The sequence below is a fragment of the Podarcis tiliguerta genome (genome assembly GCF_965153285.1).
Source record: "Podarcis tiliguerta genome assembly, chromosome: 6".
NCBI lineage: Eukaryota > Metazoa > Chordata > Lepidosauria > Squamata > Lacertidae > Podarcis > Podarcis tiliguerta.
In genome coordinates, this window is record NC_139539.1 from 94,314,255 (window position 1) to 94,327,987 (window position 13,733).

At 44.3% G+C, this 13,733-nt stretch overlaps 2 protein-coding genes across 7 annotated transcripts in view; one reads left to right on the plus strand and one right to left on the minus strand.

Annotated features, from left to right (window-relative positions):
- ANKRD45 (ankyrin repeat domain 45) overlaps positions 1 to 13,733 on the plus strand; it is a 29,171-nt gene that overhangs the window by 1,850 nt on the left and 13,588 nt on the right. For 3 of the 6 annotated variants that reach the window (XM_083446377.1, XM_083446375.1, XM_083446376.1), the window contains exons 2-3: positions 2,502 to 2,820; positions 3,513 to 3,680. In XM_083446377.1, the coding sequence (XP_083302503.1) occupies positions 2,502 to 2,820; positions 3,513 to 3,680 (487 nt within the window). Of the gene's footprint in view, positions 1 to 789; positions 1,040 to 1,920; positions 2,157 to 2,295; positions 2,319 to 2,501; positions 2,821 to 3,512; positions 3,681 to 13,733 lie in introns of those variants that run through there. The other 3 variants (XM_083446380.1, XM_083446378.1, XM_083446379.1) reach the window with 3 other exon arrangements.
- Positions 9,521 to 11,413, minus strand: TEX50 (testis expressed 50). Its single transcript, XM_083446389.1, has 2 exons — positions 10,900 to 11,413; positions 9,521 to 9,902 (listed from the first exon to the last, which is right to left on the minus strand). Exons 1-2 carry the CDS (start codon positions 11,233 to 11,235, stop codon positions 9,636 to 9,638), a joined length of 603 nt encoding a protein of 200 aa, XP_083302515.1. The 5' UTR covers positions 11,236 to 11,413; the 3' UTR covers positions 9,521 to 9,635.

Genomic DNA, 13,733 nt, shown 5'->3' on the forward strand with positions numbered 1-13,733 from the left:
CTGAATGGGGTAACTGTGCCCCTGAAGGACCAGGTGTGCAGCCTGGGAGTCATTTTGGACTCACAGCTGTCCATGGAGGCACAGGTTAAATCCGTGTCCAGGGCAGCTGTGTACCAGCTCCATCTGGTACGTAGGCTGAGACCCTATCTGCCCACGGACTGCCTTGGCAGAGTGGTGCATGCTCTGGTTATCTCCCGCTTGGACTACTGCAATGCGCTCTACGTGGGGCTACCTTTGAAGGTGACCCGGAAACTACAACTAATCCAGAATACAGCGGCCAGACTGGTGACTGGGAGCAGCCGCCGAGACCATATAACACCGGTCTTGAAAGACCTACATTGGCTCCCAGTACGTTTCCGAGCACAATTCAAAGTGTTGGTGCTGACCTTTAAAGCCCTAAACGGCCTCGGTCCAGTATACCTGAAGGAGCGTCTCCACCCCCATCGCTCTACCCGGACACTGAGGTCCAGCACCGAGAGCCTTCTGGCGGTTCCCTCACTGCGAGAAGCCAAGTTACAGGGAACCAGGCAGAGGGCCTTCTCGGTAGTGGCGCCCTCCCTGTGGAACGCCCTCCCACCAGATGTCAAAGAGAACAACAACTACCAGACTTTTAGAAGACATCTGAAGGCAGCCCTGTTTAGGGAAGCTTTTAATGTTTGATGTATCACAGTATTTTAATATTCTTTTGGAAGCCGCCCAGAGTGGCTGGGGAAACCCAGCCAGATGGGCGGGGTATAAACAATAAATTATTATTATTATTATTATTACAAACCCTGTGGTTTTGCTATCAGGCAGGCAGGATAATCTGAGTGTCCAAAAGTTATTTGGTGGTTATATTTTATTTTATTTTTGTTTATTTATTTAGCATCAGCCACATACCCATTGGCACATTTACAAAGAACAAACAAAGGGACAGGCCTCTGCCTCAAAAGGGACTCATTGTCAAGATATGGGCACAAGGCATGGATAAAATGGGAGAAGACTTCATTTCAGTTAGACTTCCTCACAGTGGGGAAGATGTCAAAGGCTTCATGGAGAGGTTGGCACTTGGCAATCTTAGCAGAACACAGGAGTAGCCATTTCCAGCTTGGTGCTCCCAGATGTTTTGTACCCCAAATCCCATCATTCCAGGTGATTCCAGGTCACACTGGCTGAGGCTGATCAGGGTTTTGGAAGGTGCCAAGGTTGGGAGAAGGCTGCACAAGAGAGATACAAATACCAAAACAACAACAACAACCAAATAGATTTGGTACACCTTGAATGAGACTGACAAATACATGTACTTCATTTCTTAGGGAAAACCCCAAAAAGGAAAAACAGGCCCTGGGTATGGCGCACATGCATCCCCTGGAATCTTGCACAGCTCAGGGAGATAGGAGTGACATATTGTTGTTGTTGTTGTTTAGTCGTGTCCAACTCTTCGTGACCCTGTGGACCAGAGCACACCAGGCACTCCTGTCTTCCACTGCCTCCCGCAGTTTGGTCAAACTCATGCTGGTAGCTTCAAGAACACTGTCCAATCATCTCGTCCTCTGTCGTCCCCTTCTCCTTGTGCCCTCCATCTTTCCCAACATCAGGGTCTTTTCCAGGGAGTCTTCTCTTCACATGAGGTGGCCAAAGTATTGCAGCCTCAGCTTCAGGATCTGTCCTTCCAGTGAGCACTCAGGGCTGATTTCCTTCAGAATGGATGTGTTTGATCTTCTTGCAGTCCATGGGACTCTCAAGAGTCTCCTCCAGCACCATAGTTCAAAAACATCAATTCTTCGGCGACCAGCCTTCTTTATGGTCCAGCTCTCACTTCCATACATCTAACAGTGACATCTAACAGTATCTTTGAACCAAACCAGAAAGGAGATAAAATACTATGGCAAAAGGATTATATTTTGAAACTTTTTACAGATTTTGTGGTATACAAAGAACATCAGGTGTTCATATTGGATAAGTTCCACCCAATTGTTTATGAGCAACAGGAGATAATATTTTGGTATCTTCCCTTTTTATCTGACTTCTTCAAACACATGTTGTTATGCCATGTAGTATAATCAAATATTCGTGGGTCACATTTTGAGAAAGTTATGTTGGAACTTTGTAATCCTATGTGCACTAACTGAACTCAGTGGGACTTTCTTCTGGATAAACACGCACAGATTCACACTGTGAGTGTAGTAGTAATTCTGGCGATACAAGGTTTTTCAGAAGTAGTTTTTCTGCATTCTTTCTTACTCCCAGTCCACCTAGTAGTGGACATGAGAGATGGGAAGCATATTAGTTTTCAGCCACAAATCTGGATGGAAAATGTATGACTAGAATGAGGAAAGGTAAAAATGTGATCCTGGGTGGGTGAGCTGATAGCTGTTAGGATGGATTTCTTTCTTATTATCTTTCTTCCAACATCCCCTAGTCAAAAAGAAAGGATACCTAACAACCTTTTGATTTGTCCTTGACCAAATAGTATGAATTTCCTGCAGACAAAAAATAGGTTCCATTTTGTTCCTTTTCAGGCTTATTCCAGGAAAATGGAATCAAGAGAGGAGATAGTAGACTCGGCAAATAAAAGTGAGCATGAGAACTTGGGGCCCCAAGAGGAACCAGCAACTTTCAATCCTCTCCTGAGAGCTTGTCTAACTGGTGACACAGAGGGAGTACAACAGATTTTTGAGGACCTGGAAGATCCTGATCATGAAAAAGCCAATCGGCTTTTAATGGAAAAGGATATTGTGGGCAGAGGCCTGCTGTATGCTACCTGTATGGCTGGGCAGAGCGACGTTATCCGGACACTGGCAAGATATGGGGTTGATCTGAAGGATAAGACGGCCCGAGGTACATAACTGACCAGTTATGCAAAAAATGTACTCCACAATTTTTTTACTAGTTTGCCTGCTCATACTTTTTTCTCTGTAGTTGGGGAAAAAAGCCCTCTCTACCTGGTTGTCTGAGGGTGATCCTTCGTCTCTGCAGAACACCATGCAAGCAGTTCATAACAAGTCTGTTTTTCCTTAAAATGCCCTATAAAGCATTATCAGAACATAACAGTTTTCACCTGGAATGCATTGGACAGATGTACCTATATTTATTATTTACAAAATTTGCACCATCTGTTTAGCAGGGAAAAGTTGGGTTTTCTTTTAAAATCTATAATATTATTGACAGGACAATGGGAAACATTTTTGAAGAGATCACTTAGAACAGACTACAATTAAAAAAAGGATGTATAACATACATTGTATTTTGAGCACAAAATCCCTTTTGTACCAGAACCTTAAGTAGATATTAGTTGCTTGTCTGTTTGTAAATGAATGCTGATAACCTGCTTTTAAAAATAATAATAAATGAATGGTTTGAATCTTAAGATTGAGATGCTAAAGGTACATTCTGGTTAAAATATAGATTTCCAAGTAGCTGGATATGTTTTGTTGTTTTGTGAATGAAGAGAGAGAGAGAGAGAGAGAGAGAATGTTATAAATGGGTATTCTATATACAACTACACATTCTAATTTGGCTCACTCTCTCAGGTTATACACTCCTCCACTGTGCTGCAGCCTGGGGCCAACTAGAGACTTTGAAAACTCTTATAGAACTGGAAGCTGACATTTATGCAACCACCTCCCGGGGTGAAAAGGCTAGAGATATTGCCTGCCGATATGAGCAGACAGAATGTGTTGCATTCTTGGATTGGGCAGGTAAGAGCGGTAACACCTAAGCTTCTTTGAGATGTGGATCTGATCTTACTCATGATAAGACCATAATTCTAGACAGGTGTAAATGAATATGATTTGAACTGCATGAAGATCTTTTGGACTGATTCAGTGCTGGATTTTGGTCAGAGAAATTTAGCTTTGCCTCTGATCTCAGTCACCAAGATTGGGTGGCATCCTGATCTCCAAGCTTAGATCCCCATCCATACAACAATGCTCTCAGTCTTGTACTGGAAGCCCACTTTTCAACTACTCTGTCTGGTTTGGTGCCCAACTGCCACCTAGTGATCTTCCTAGAGCTTCAGTGATATCAGTTCTGCAAAAATTCACAGTGAGCCTAGAAAGGCAGGTCCTAACAATGCATTCTGTTATGCTTCTTCTCACTACAGGCTCATCACCTTTTATTTGAAGAATTGCATAAAAGACACTTAAACAAATAAAATTTGCTGTCAAATATCAGCAGTTGTAACCAAAGAAAACAGTGTCATTCTTGCACACAGTCTCATAGTGGTTTACAGTAATCCCTCATCGTACGCAGGGGTTTGGTTCCAAAAATTGCACATATAAGCAAAAATTGTGTATAATCAAATCCTTGGAACTGCTCCGCAGCTAATGAGTGAAGGGGAGAGAAAGAGCACCCCCAGTATCACCAGAGCCAGTCAGCTGAGTGCACCTTGCCAGTGGTGGACAGCATTGTTATGGTGGCCCTTGCATTGCGGTGACCAGTGCAACCAAACCAGTCACACTACCTTAAAACTGCCTCAGGCCTTGCCCAGCAAGCAACTTTAGAAGGCTAGTGGTGCTTGTGCAAGATCTTACAGGAACTCAGATTGTCCCGCAAGATCTTGCAGGAGTACCCCAGAACCTTCCAGAGCGGGACGCGGGTGGCGCTGTTGGGTTAAAACACAGAGCCTAGGACTTGCCGATCAGAAGGTTGGCGGTTCGAATCCCTGCAACGGCGGTTCGAATCCCTGCAAGCTGCTGTTGCTCGGTCCCTGCTCCTGCCAACCTAGCAGTTTGAAATTACGTCAAAGTGCAAATAGATAAATAGGTACCGCTCCGGTGGGAAGGTAAACGCTGTTTCCGTGCACTGCTCTGGTTCGCCAGAAGCGGCTTAGTCATGCTGGCCACATGACCTGGAAGCTGTACGCCGGCTCCCTTGGCCAATAAAGCGAGATGAGCGTCGCAACCCCAGAGTTGGCCACGACTGGACCTAATAGTCAGGGGTTCCTTTACCTTAAAAAAAAAAAAAAAAGAACCTTCCGGAGCCAGCATGCTGCACAGGCATGCACAAGGTGAAGAACATAAAAGCTCTTTATGTGTTGGGCAGCCCTAATTGGACCCAGCATGAAAATAGCTTTTAAGCTCTCTGCCTTGACTTGTACAATTTCAGCCATCCATCCCACCTTCAAGCCATGTTTGGTTGAAATCATGCAAGTCAAATGCACTTGAACTGAGGGATTATCATGGCCTCGTGACCAGCCTTGAATGTACCATGATCAGCAGGCGCTTCTGAAACCGAGTGCTAACACAGTGCAAGTTACTGTGTCCAACTTTTTAACTGACCTCTGTTCCTATGCCTTTCATAGCAACTTCATCTTCAGATATTAGTACGTGATAATGCTTAACTGTATGCTGTGAAACACTTTAATTGCTGATTTTCAAAGAAAAAGAAAAGTCAGAAGATGAGACACTAAACTGATTTTTTCTCTAGGAAGCTAGTTATCCTAAAAGCAAGAAAGCTGTATATAAAAAGCTCCATGGTCTTTATCAGGGCATAGCTAGTCTGGTGCTGTTATGCATGGGAGAGGTTTCATGGTGCAGCAGCATTTAAGCACATTACACCATATATCTGATGTTGTTGTAACAAGCACCCATTTCCAAGACACAGTCCTATGCCAAAATGTTGGCAGTCTGGACAGTCTTTGTTGGTTAAAAGTGTGGGTGCCCGAGGTGTTTCTGTGTCTTTCTGAGAGTACTGTGGCATTTGTATTGTTTCGAAGGCACTTGGGTGGCAATGTCTTGCTGTTGCCATCCTTCCATTGGCTCCCACCATGGCTGGTTGCAGAGGGGGAAGTGTCCTGCAGCGGTGCTGTAATGGACACTAGCAGTGGCGTGTGATGAACTTTTTCATAGGGGAACAGTTAGGGCCAGAGGCACCAGCTTGCAAGGGCAATTGGGGGGAGGGGGCTGGTGTCATGCCCGTGAGCATCATGCCTCCTTCCCTAAGCTGGACAGAAGCTTCCTGGGCTTTGGGAAGGAGGCACCAGGCCTCTGACAGGATGCTGGAGCTCGGCTGCCTCCTTCCTAAAGCTAGGCAGACTTTGGGAAGGTGGCAGGAGGGCAAGAACATTGCGCCCATCAGAGCATTGCGCCTCTCTTCCTAAACCAGTCAGAAACTTCCCGGGCTTTGGGAAGCAGGCACTAGGGAAACATTTAGGGGATTAGCCTAGTCTCCCTAGTCCAATGACTGCACACCACTGGACACTAGGGGCGTGCCTATTAGTAGTGCAACAGTCTGAGCTTTTCCAATGCATTTAATTTCTTATTTTTATGTTATTCTGTGCTGGGGTTCATTAGAAGGGAGGGGTCTCCACCTCTTCCCCTTCCCTGTAATTTCTATGAGTATACTTGCATAGTGCAGGTCAGATGGCTATCTCTGACATATGAATGAAAACTAGCCACTTGAGCTGCACTTTATGGGTCCACCTCAGATGCCAAAATGTCTTGGATCCAAAATGGCACCTCCTACCTCACCAGGGAAGATTTGCATGAGGCCTACAGGTATAGGGCAGTATACAAATTTAATTAATGAATGATGGAGAAGGAGAAGAAGAAGAAGAAACAAGGGTGAAGAAAGATAAACATCAATATTTATTATGGTTTTTGAACGGTTCCAGGAGTTGAACGGACGCATTCTGTTCGAGAACCAAGGTATGACTGTATGTGTATTTTAAAATGTGAACAGTCACATAACACTTTTTAAAAATATTATCGATTTTAAATATATTTTACATTTTAATGCCAAACAAATATTCCCCTACCCTTCCTCCTACTCAGTTCCTGCCAATGTTTGACTTGAATGCTAAAACAATTTACTTTGCTTAAAACTATCTGTAATACCAACCTAGTTCCTTAAAAAAAGCTTTCTTTATTTGGAATCAGACAGCGGGGTGGGTGACTGAATGTTTTTAGAAACCCCAAGGATCATGTTCTCCTGGCTGAACGTTCAGAGTACTACACAGGCCAGTGTATAGTTTACAATGGAATGTAAGTGTGAGTCCTAGTGATTCAGACCAAAGGCCTGTCTAGTCCAGCGATGGCTATCCATTGTAGAATGGGCATACCTAGACACTGGTGAAGTGGCACCCACCAAGGCTGCAATCCCAGTGGGGAGTGAAAATCGTGCCACAGGTGAGTGTGTGCACAGGCAGAAAGGGCCTGTGAATCCACCTTTTCGCCTTCCAGCTTTAGCTGTGCCCAACTTGGCCAGAGGCTGGAGCCACAGCCAAGGCTTCCCTATGGATCATCGCTCTCATCAGCTCCCTGCCTCAGGCAGCAGGAGGAGCAGGCATTTGTCTTCAGCATGGCCCTCTTTGCAGTAATAGTGGCCCCCAACACATTACAGTAGCACCAGCATGAGGCGAGGAGGAAGAGGCGAAAGAAGGAAATCTGAGGAACTTGCCCTGCTGAAGTGAGAGGGTGATGGAGCCGTGAGGGAGGTGGGAAAGCCGGGTTGCTCTTTGCCCCTAGTAGAGATGGACAGACCAATGATAATACTTTATTATTTGTGACCCAGCCATTCTGGGCTGCTTCCAACGTATATAACAAAATATTAAACCTTAAAAAGCTTCCCTATACAGAGCTGCCTTTAGGTGTTTTCTAAAGGTTATAGTGTTACTCATCTCCTTGACATCTGATGGGAGGATGTTCTACAGGGCAGGCACCACTACTGAGAAGCTCCTCCGACTGGTTCACTCCAACCAGAAGTGTGTTCTCTCCCCCCCCCCCCCCCCCGGTGTGCAGTGGCCAGATTTGGCTTAAAGCAGTGCCCTTTGCAATGCCAATATTTGGTGCCCTTCCACCTCTTGCCTTCTGCTGCTTGTCGTTGTTGCAGCGTCCACTATGTGCCCTCTCAGCTCAGCACCCAGTGCAGGCAAACTGGTTGTGCTTCCCTAAATCTGCCTCTGCTGTGTGTGTGTGTGTGTGTGTTTAAAAGTGGAAAGATAAGAGACTCAGTCATCTGTGGATGCCACCCCCAAATAATTTAGGAAGCATAGGGAACTGCCTTAAAGCTGGTTTGGTCATCCCTCCATCTAGTTCATTGTCATCTACACTGACTGGCAGCTGCTCTCAGGGGTTTGCCATTGGGGATTAAACCTGGGGCCTTCTACTTGCAACACAACTGTCTTAGCACTGAGCTACAGCCCTCCAACTTGTGGGGCAGACTTTGGTATAGGTAGAGTTGAGCCCCTAAAAGTGCGACCCTATATATGACTGCTCAGAAGTAAGTCTCTTTTGAATTCAGTAAGACAACACTTCCTAGGCCAGGAGCTCCGTTTCGCTCACCCCATAGTCAATTTGGTTGTTGGCTTCCACAGTTTCTCCCAGCTTTGCAGGCACCGATACAGCTCCTTGCAAAGGGTACAAGGGAGCCTAGGTACGCCTCTGAGAACGGGAGAAAGGTCAAGAAGATCAAGAACTTGCTCCATTGTGATGAGGTCATGAAGCTATATTGTTAATTATACTACAGTATGTATCTTGCCTGCCTGAAGACATGACTGAACAGGGGATACCTCAAAACTAAATAGTTAAATTGAGTTGAAAACCAGCTGTGGTCCACACATTTAACAGTGAGGGGAACACAGCAAGGCACATTCACTGGTGAGGATTCCATGTTTCGTTCTTAGCTGAGTCAGGATGATGTTCTACATGGTGTTTGTGGGATACATTTGATTGCATTTACTGTATTTGATTTGGTTTGTGTTCTGTGTTGCGTTGGCTTCCCAGGAAGAGTTTGTGTGGATTGGGATGGCATACACACACACTGCAACGATGAGTACTCTTCTATATCATTTCTGTAGGGAGTGTGCATGGCTGCCTCAGTGACTAAAGGGAAGAGATGTTCCTCAACAAGGGCTGCACAAAGTGTTATTGCTGACTGACCATGCAATGGGTGGCAGGCACAGCTGTTCCAAGGGAAAGGGAGGGACTTTGAAGAGGAAATCAAGTATATCAGACCAGGTTTTGCTTGGTTGCTGAGGGATCTTTTCATGCCCTGATGTCTTACACTGTTCTGTCAGGTGAGTTCAAGCTCACGTAAACTTGAGTCTCTGCCATTGCATCTCTTGTACACGCTCTACTTTCCTTGGAGTCACCTGCCTGTTTGCCTGCTTTTTAGGTTTCATGCATTATGACCCTTTTTGCCCATCATTCCTGAGCAGAGGCTATATCAGGATAGCAATGGAAGGGAAATCCTTTTTGTTTGCTGCAGCCATAGAAATGCTACCTTAGTGGTAAGGCTAGCTGTGAAATATATTGAGGTGGGCTGGTATTTAATTGCTAACATAGTATTTTTGTTACCAGTGAAAAAGGAATCTTCTGACAGACAAATGTAGTATTGTTTATCCTAACTGTGCAAAATTGAAGTAGCTTAATACAGCAGGATCATATGGAAGAACCACAGCATATCAGATACAGGCTTTAATTTTTGGCTAGATTTCTTTTAAAATAAATGTTTAATAGCCTTTCATTTGGGCCTCTTTCACCTCAATCATCCACAAGATTCTTCATTAAATTCTTCTCAAAAAGGTTGATCAAGCATGTTGAGATTTTTGTCATTTATTGTGCTACCCTGTTGACTTAAGAGTATGATTGGAAAGATTGTGAAAGGAAGAGCTGAACATAGCAGGGAAGAACCTGGGTTTTAGGTTTCATGCATTATGTGTCTCCACTGGAGCTGTGGTTGTGGGGACAAATTGGGAAGAACTGTTCGTCTTCATCAAATTCATCTGCTTTGCTCTTTTTGCTTAATTTGCGATATTTGACTTCTTTCTTGTAACGGTGAGCAACATGCTTCATGTATTTCATCATCTTGGAGGTGTTGGCCACCAGCCTGTAGAGCATTTTGTCCATGTTGTGGGTGTATTCATCATTCCCTTTGGCAGCAACTGGAAATGCAGGTGCTTGGACAATTGTCTTACAGGGCTGAGAAAAATGAAAAAAACAGGAAGTAATACTTTGCATCAAAAGCAATTTACAAGTTAAATAGTGTTGCCATCTCTTTCACTGACCCTGCTATTATGCCTTTTAAGAGGAATTTGATGTCTGAAATCCCTGTTCTCCTGGTCTTAGATTGCTGTCCTGGATTTGACCCTGTGGCATAAAAAACAACATCTCCTACTCCTTCCCTTTGGCTTTATGATAGTACGGTTACGTACTTAATTTGTTCCGGAGGTCCGTTCTTAACCTGAAACTGTTCTTAACCTGAAGCACCACTTTAGCTAATGGGGCCTCCCACTTCCGGAGCATGATTTCTGTTCTTATCCTGAAGCAAAGTTCTTAACCTGAAGTAATATTTCTGGGCTAGCAGAGTCTGTAACCTAAAGCGTATGTAACCTGAAGTGTATGTAACCCGAGGTACCACTGTATGCTCATTGGTCTTCTATCTGCTGTTCTGTGAAAGCTGAGCTTATTAGATAGCGATATCATTTGATTCTTTAACATATAGGTAGGTATAAGTAGGTAAAAGTATAAGTTAGGCACATATTTAGCCAGTTCACTGTAGTTAGAGTCCCAGGTGGTTCAGTTGTTCAAAATTTAGTTTTTTGTGTACAAAGTACACATTGGGCATATCTACACACCAGACTATACATGGTTTTGTCCTTGCAAAGAATTAGCAAAATCACAGTTCTGAGAGTGCTAAGGATCTCTAACAGAATTGTCAGCTCATACTACAACTTCCAGGGTTCTGTAGAGGAAATTGATGTTAAATAAAACCAGCAGATTTATAGTGTGGCCGTGCTCACCTTGTCCTGACACGTGTTACTTAGAAAGTACTTCTGACTGGGAGGGAGGAGGGGATCAGCATTAAGACTCGTGGTTTGCTTTTTTACATATATTTTTCTATTAAATGGGAATCTGAGTTAAAGGTCAGAAATTAAAGCTAGGGAGCTAGACAATGTGCTAATTGAGAATATCTTACCATTGTGGCTTTCGCCAGTGTCAATTTCAGTTTCAGTTTGATGAACAGGTAGTGCACAGCTAAACCACTCACTATGAGGAATACTACTTTACAACCAGCATACACGACTTCTCGAGACTCTTTGGATAGTCCCAAGCCAGTAAAACAGTGGCATACTTGACACATCGAATCACGAAAACAGTTAGATTGCTGTTTAGTTGCCAGTAGTTCCAGATCCTGTGGAGTCATTTCCCAAGCGACTCTTGTCCAAGCTGGTCGTTCACAAAAGCCAATAACATCTTGAAACAATAAGACTGTCCAAAGGAGAGAAACCTGACAAGGACCTTGAGAAAACATTCTGTGAAATTTTCAGCAAGAAATGTCTTCTGCTAATTGATGTTCCCTGTGTAGGAATCGTAGCAAATAACTGTTTAAGTTCATATTCATTGTCTAAAAAAAAGATTTACATAAATCAAATAAATCTTTCCATCCTGACCAAGCTCTCAGCCTGAGCACTGGAGAGATTTGAATGCAGGGAACATAATCAACCCATCAGCTGGGGAAGGGTTCTGTGATGTCATAAAGGGGGATCCTGATCTTTATATATGAAAGCTTCTATGATGTCATTATGATTGCAAGATTTTTCTCAGTAGCACTTTTCTCAGTGCAAAGTATGGAGAGTTTATAAAACTGGGAATTTTCAAAAGCTTGCTTTATATTTGTCAGATAATTCAGGGGGACATGGGTGGCGCTGTGGTCTGAGCCTCTTGGGCTTGCTGATTGGAAGGTCGGCAGTTTGAATGTGTGCGATGGGGTGAGCTCCCATTGCTCTGTCCCAGCTTCTGCCAACCTAGAAGTACGAAAGTAGATAAGTAGGTATTGCTGTGGCAGGAAGGGAAATGGCGTTTCCATGCGCTCTGGCACTCATCATGGTGTTCTGTTGCACCACATGACCCGGAAAGGTGTCTGTGGACAAACAGCAGCTCCCTCGGCCTGAAAAGCAAGATGAGCGCCACACCCCATAGTCACCTTTGACTGGGCTTAACCGTCCAGGGGTCCTTTACTGTTGTACCTTTACATTATACAGTTGACTTATGAATTCTGGAGGATGTATGCAATTGCAAGGTGAAGGGATACTACCTAGTCATTTGGATGAGTCTTATTGCTCCTGAATGAGATCCAACATAGCAAGAGTGGGCACCTGCCTGGGCAAGGTAGCTTCTCCTTCCTTTCCTCCCTTCACCTTGGAAATCTCTGCACACCCTGGAAATCTGTTCCACAGGGCTGAGGAACACTCGAGAGCAGTGGTGGTGAACCTATGGCACGCGTGCCAGAGGGGGCACTCAGAGCCCTCTCTGTGGGCACGCGTGTCTTCCCCCCAAGCAGGGCCGTAGCTAGGAGGTGAAACTGGTACTCCAGCATTGCAGGAGACTTCTGGCCACTTCCAGCATGGTCCCAGCACTGCTAGGGCACCATTTTCACCCTCGGGGCTGCACAGGGGGGTGGGGGGGAGGGCTTGTGCCAGGAAACTGCCACTCCGTCCAAAGCCTGCACCACCGCTACTCAAGTCACCGATCAAGCCCATCTGCCATCGCAACCAAACCTGACGGCCGCCTCTGAGCTGGCTCCGCCTCCCCACCATCAAGCTCGGTTGCGCCCGACCCGCCTTCCTGCTCTGCTCTCAGGTGCATTTAGAGCTGTGGTAACCCTGGCAAGCAGCTGAGCAGGTGTTGACTTTTGATGCACCAGGGCCTCCCACCAGTCTGTTGTTCCTACTCGGGAGTAAGCCGCCTTGAGTTCAGCAAGGTTATACAAATTATCAGCATGTGTACAACAACAAAAATCACATTAATTGTCCAAAAGCATGCAAAATGCAAACTTTTACCTTTCAAAAAAAAAAGTTGTTTGTATCATTGAAAGCTCTGTTGTTGTGTTTTTCATTTACGACAAAAGATGTTAATGTATGAGTTGTTTTTTCTAAACTAAAACCTCAGTATTCAGGTTAAATTGCCATGTTGGCACTTTCCAATAAATAAGTGGGTTTTGGGTTGCAGTTTGGGCACCTCAGTCTCTAAAAGTTCGCCATCACTGCTCTAGAGCAAATTATAGGGGCATTTGAGGGGCTGTAGGGGGAAGAAGAGAAACTAGAATTCCCCGTTGTACAAGCTGATTTTTGTTACACAACATATTGGAAGTCAGTCAATGCAGTAACATAGAAGCATTTAAAAATAGTATTAGACAAGGCATCTCATAGTTCTGATAACAAAAAAAGCAGGGCCTAGAATGAAAATTTATTAAAAGTTGTTCATTTTTTCTGCACGGTTAAAGACTTATTTCACTTTTGTTAAGTGTTAAATAATTAGTGTGCTGGGTTTTGAAGCAAAATGAGATTGTTTTAGTAATCAATATTACAGAAAATCGACTTTATTTAAATTCTACTCTTATCAATGTCTTTAAAATTTCAAGATTATGCAAATATAAACTAAGACTCCACAGTGAATGGTAGAGAGACCCTGGCTGAATTCAGCTGTAAACCAAGACACCAATGACCCTTGTGCTCCCCGTGTAGCAACAGGACTTTGCTCATCACAAGTGAGAGTTAATGGCTTCTGAGGAAGTTGGAACATGAAGCTGAATTCAAAGCATGGCTGCATATCTTGGTTTGGTCCAAAGCAATTAACCAAAGGTTCCCAGTTCAGACATAACAGGAAATCATCATTAACAGAGGATTTCCTGGTTTCTTCACTGGAGCACATGGACAGTGGAGTGAAGCATACTGGGGGACTTGCATGCGGGGGCCAAGACTCATTCACATCATGGCTTATTGAGCTAATGATGATCATCTGAAAGTGGCC

Bases quoted from the DNA above. Each gene is read 5' to 3' on its own strand.
- TEX50 (XM_083446389.1), bottom strand. From the start codon at position 11,235: ATGTTTTCTCAAGGTCCTTGTCAGGTTTCTCTCCTTTGGACAGTCTTA. The intron at 9,903-10,899 runs GTAAGATATTCT...CATTTTTCTCAG, and splicing joins CACTGGCGAAAGCCACAATG to CCCTGTAAGACAATTGTCCA.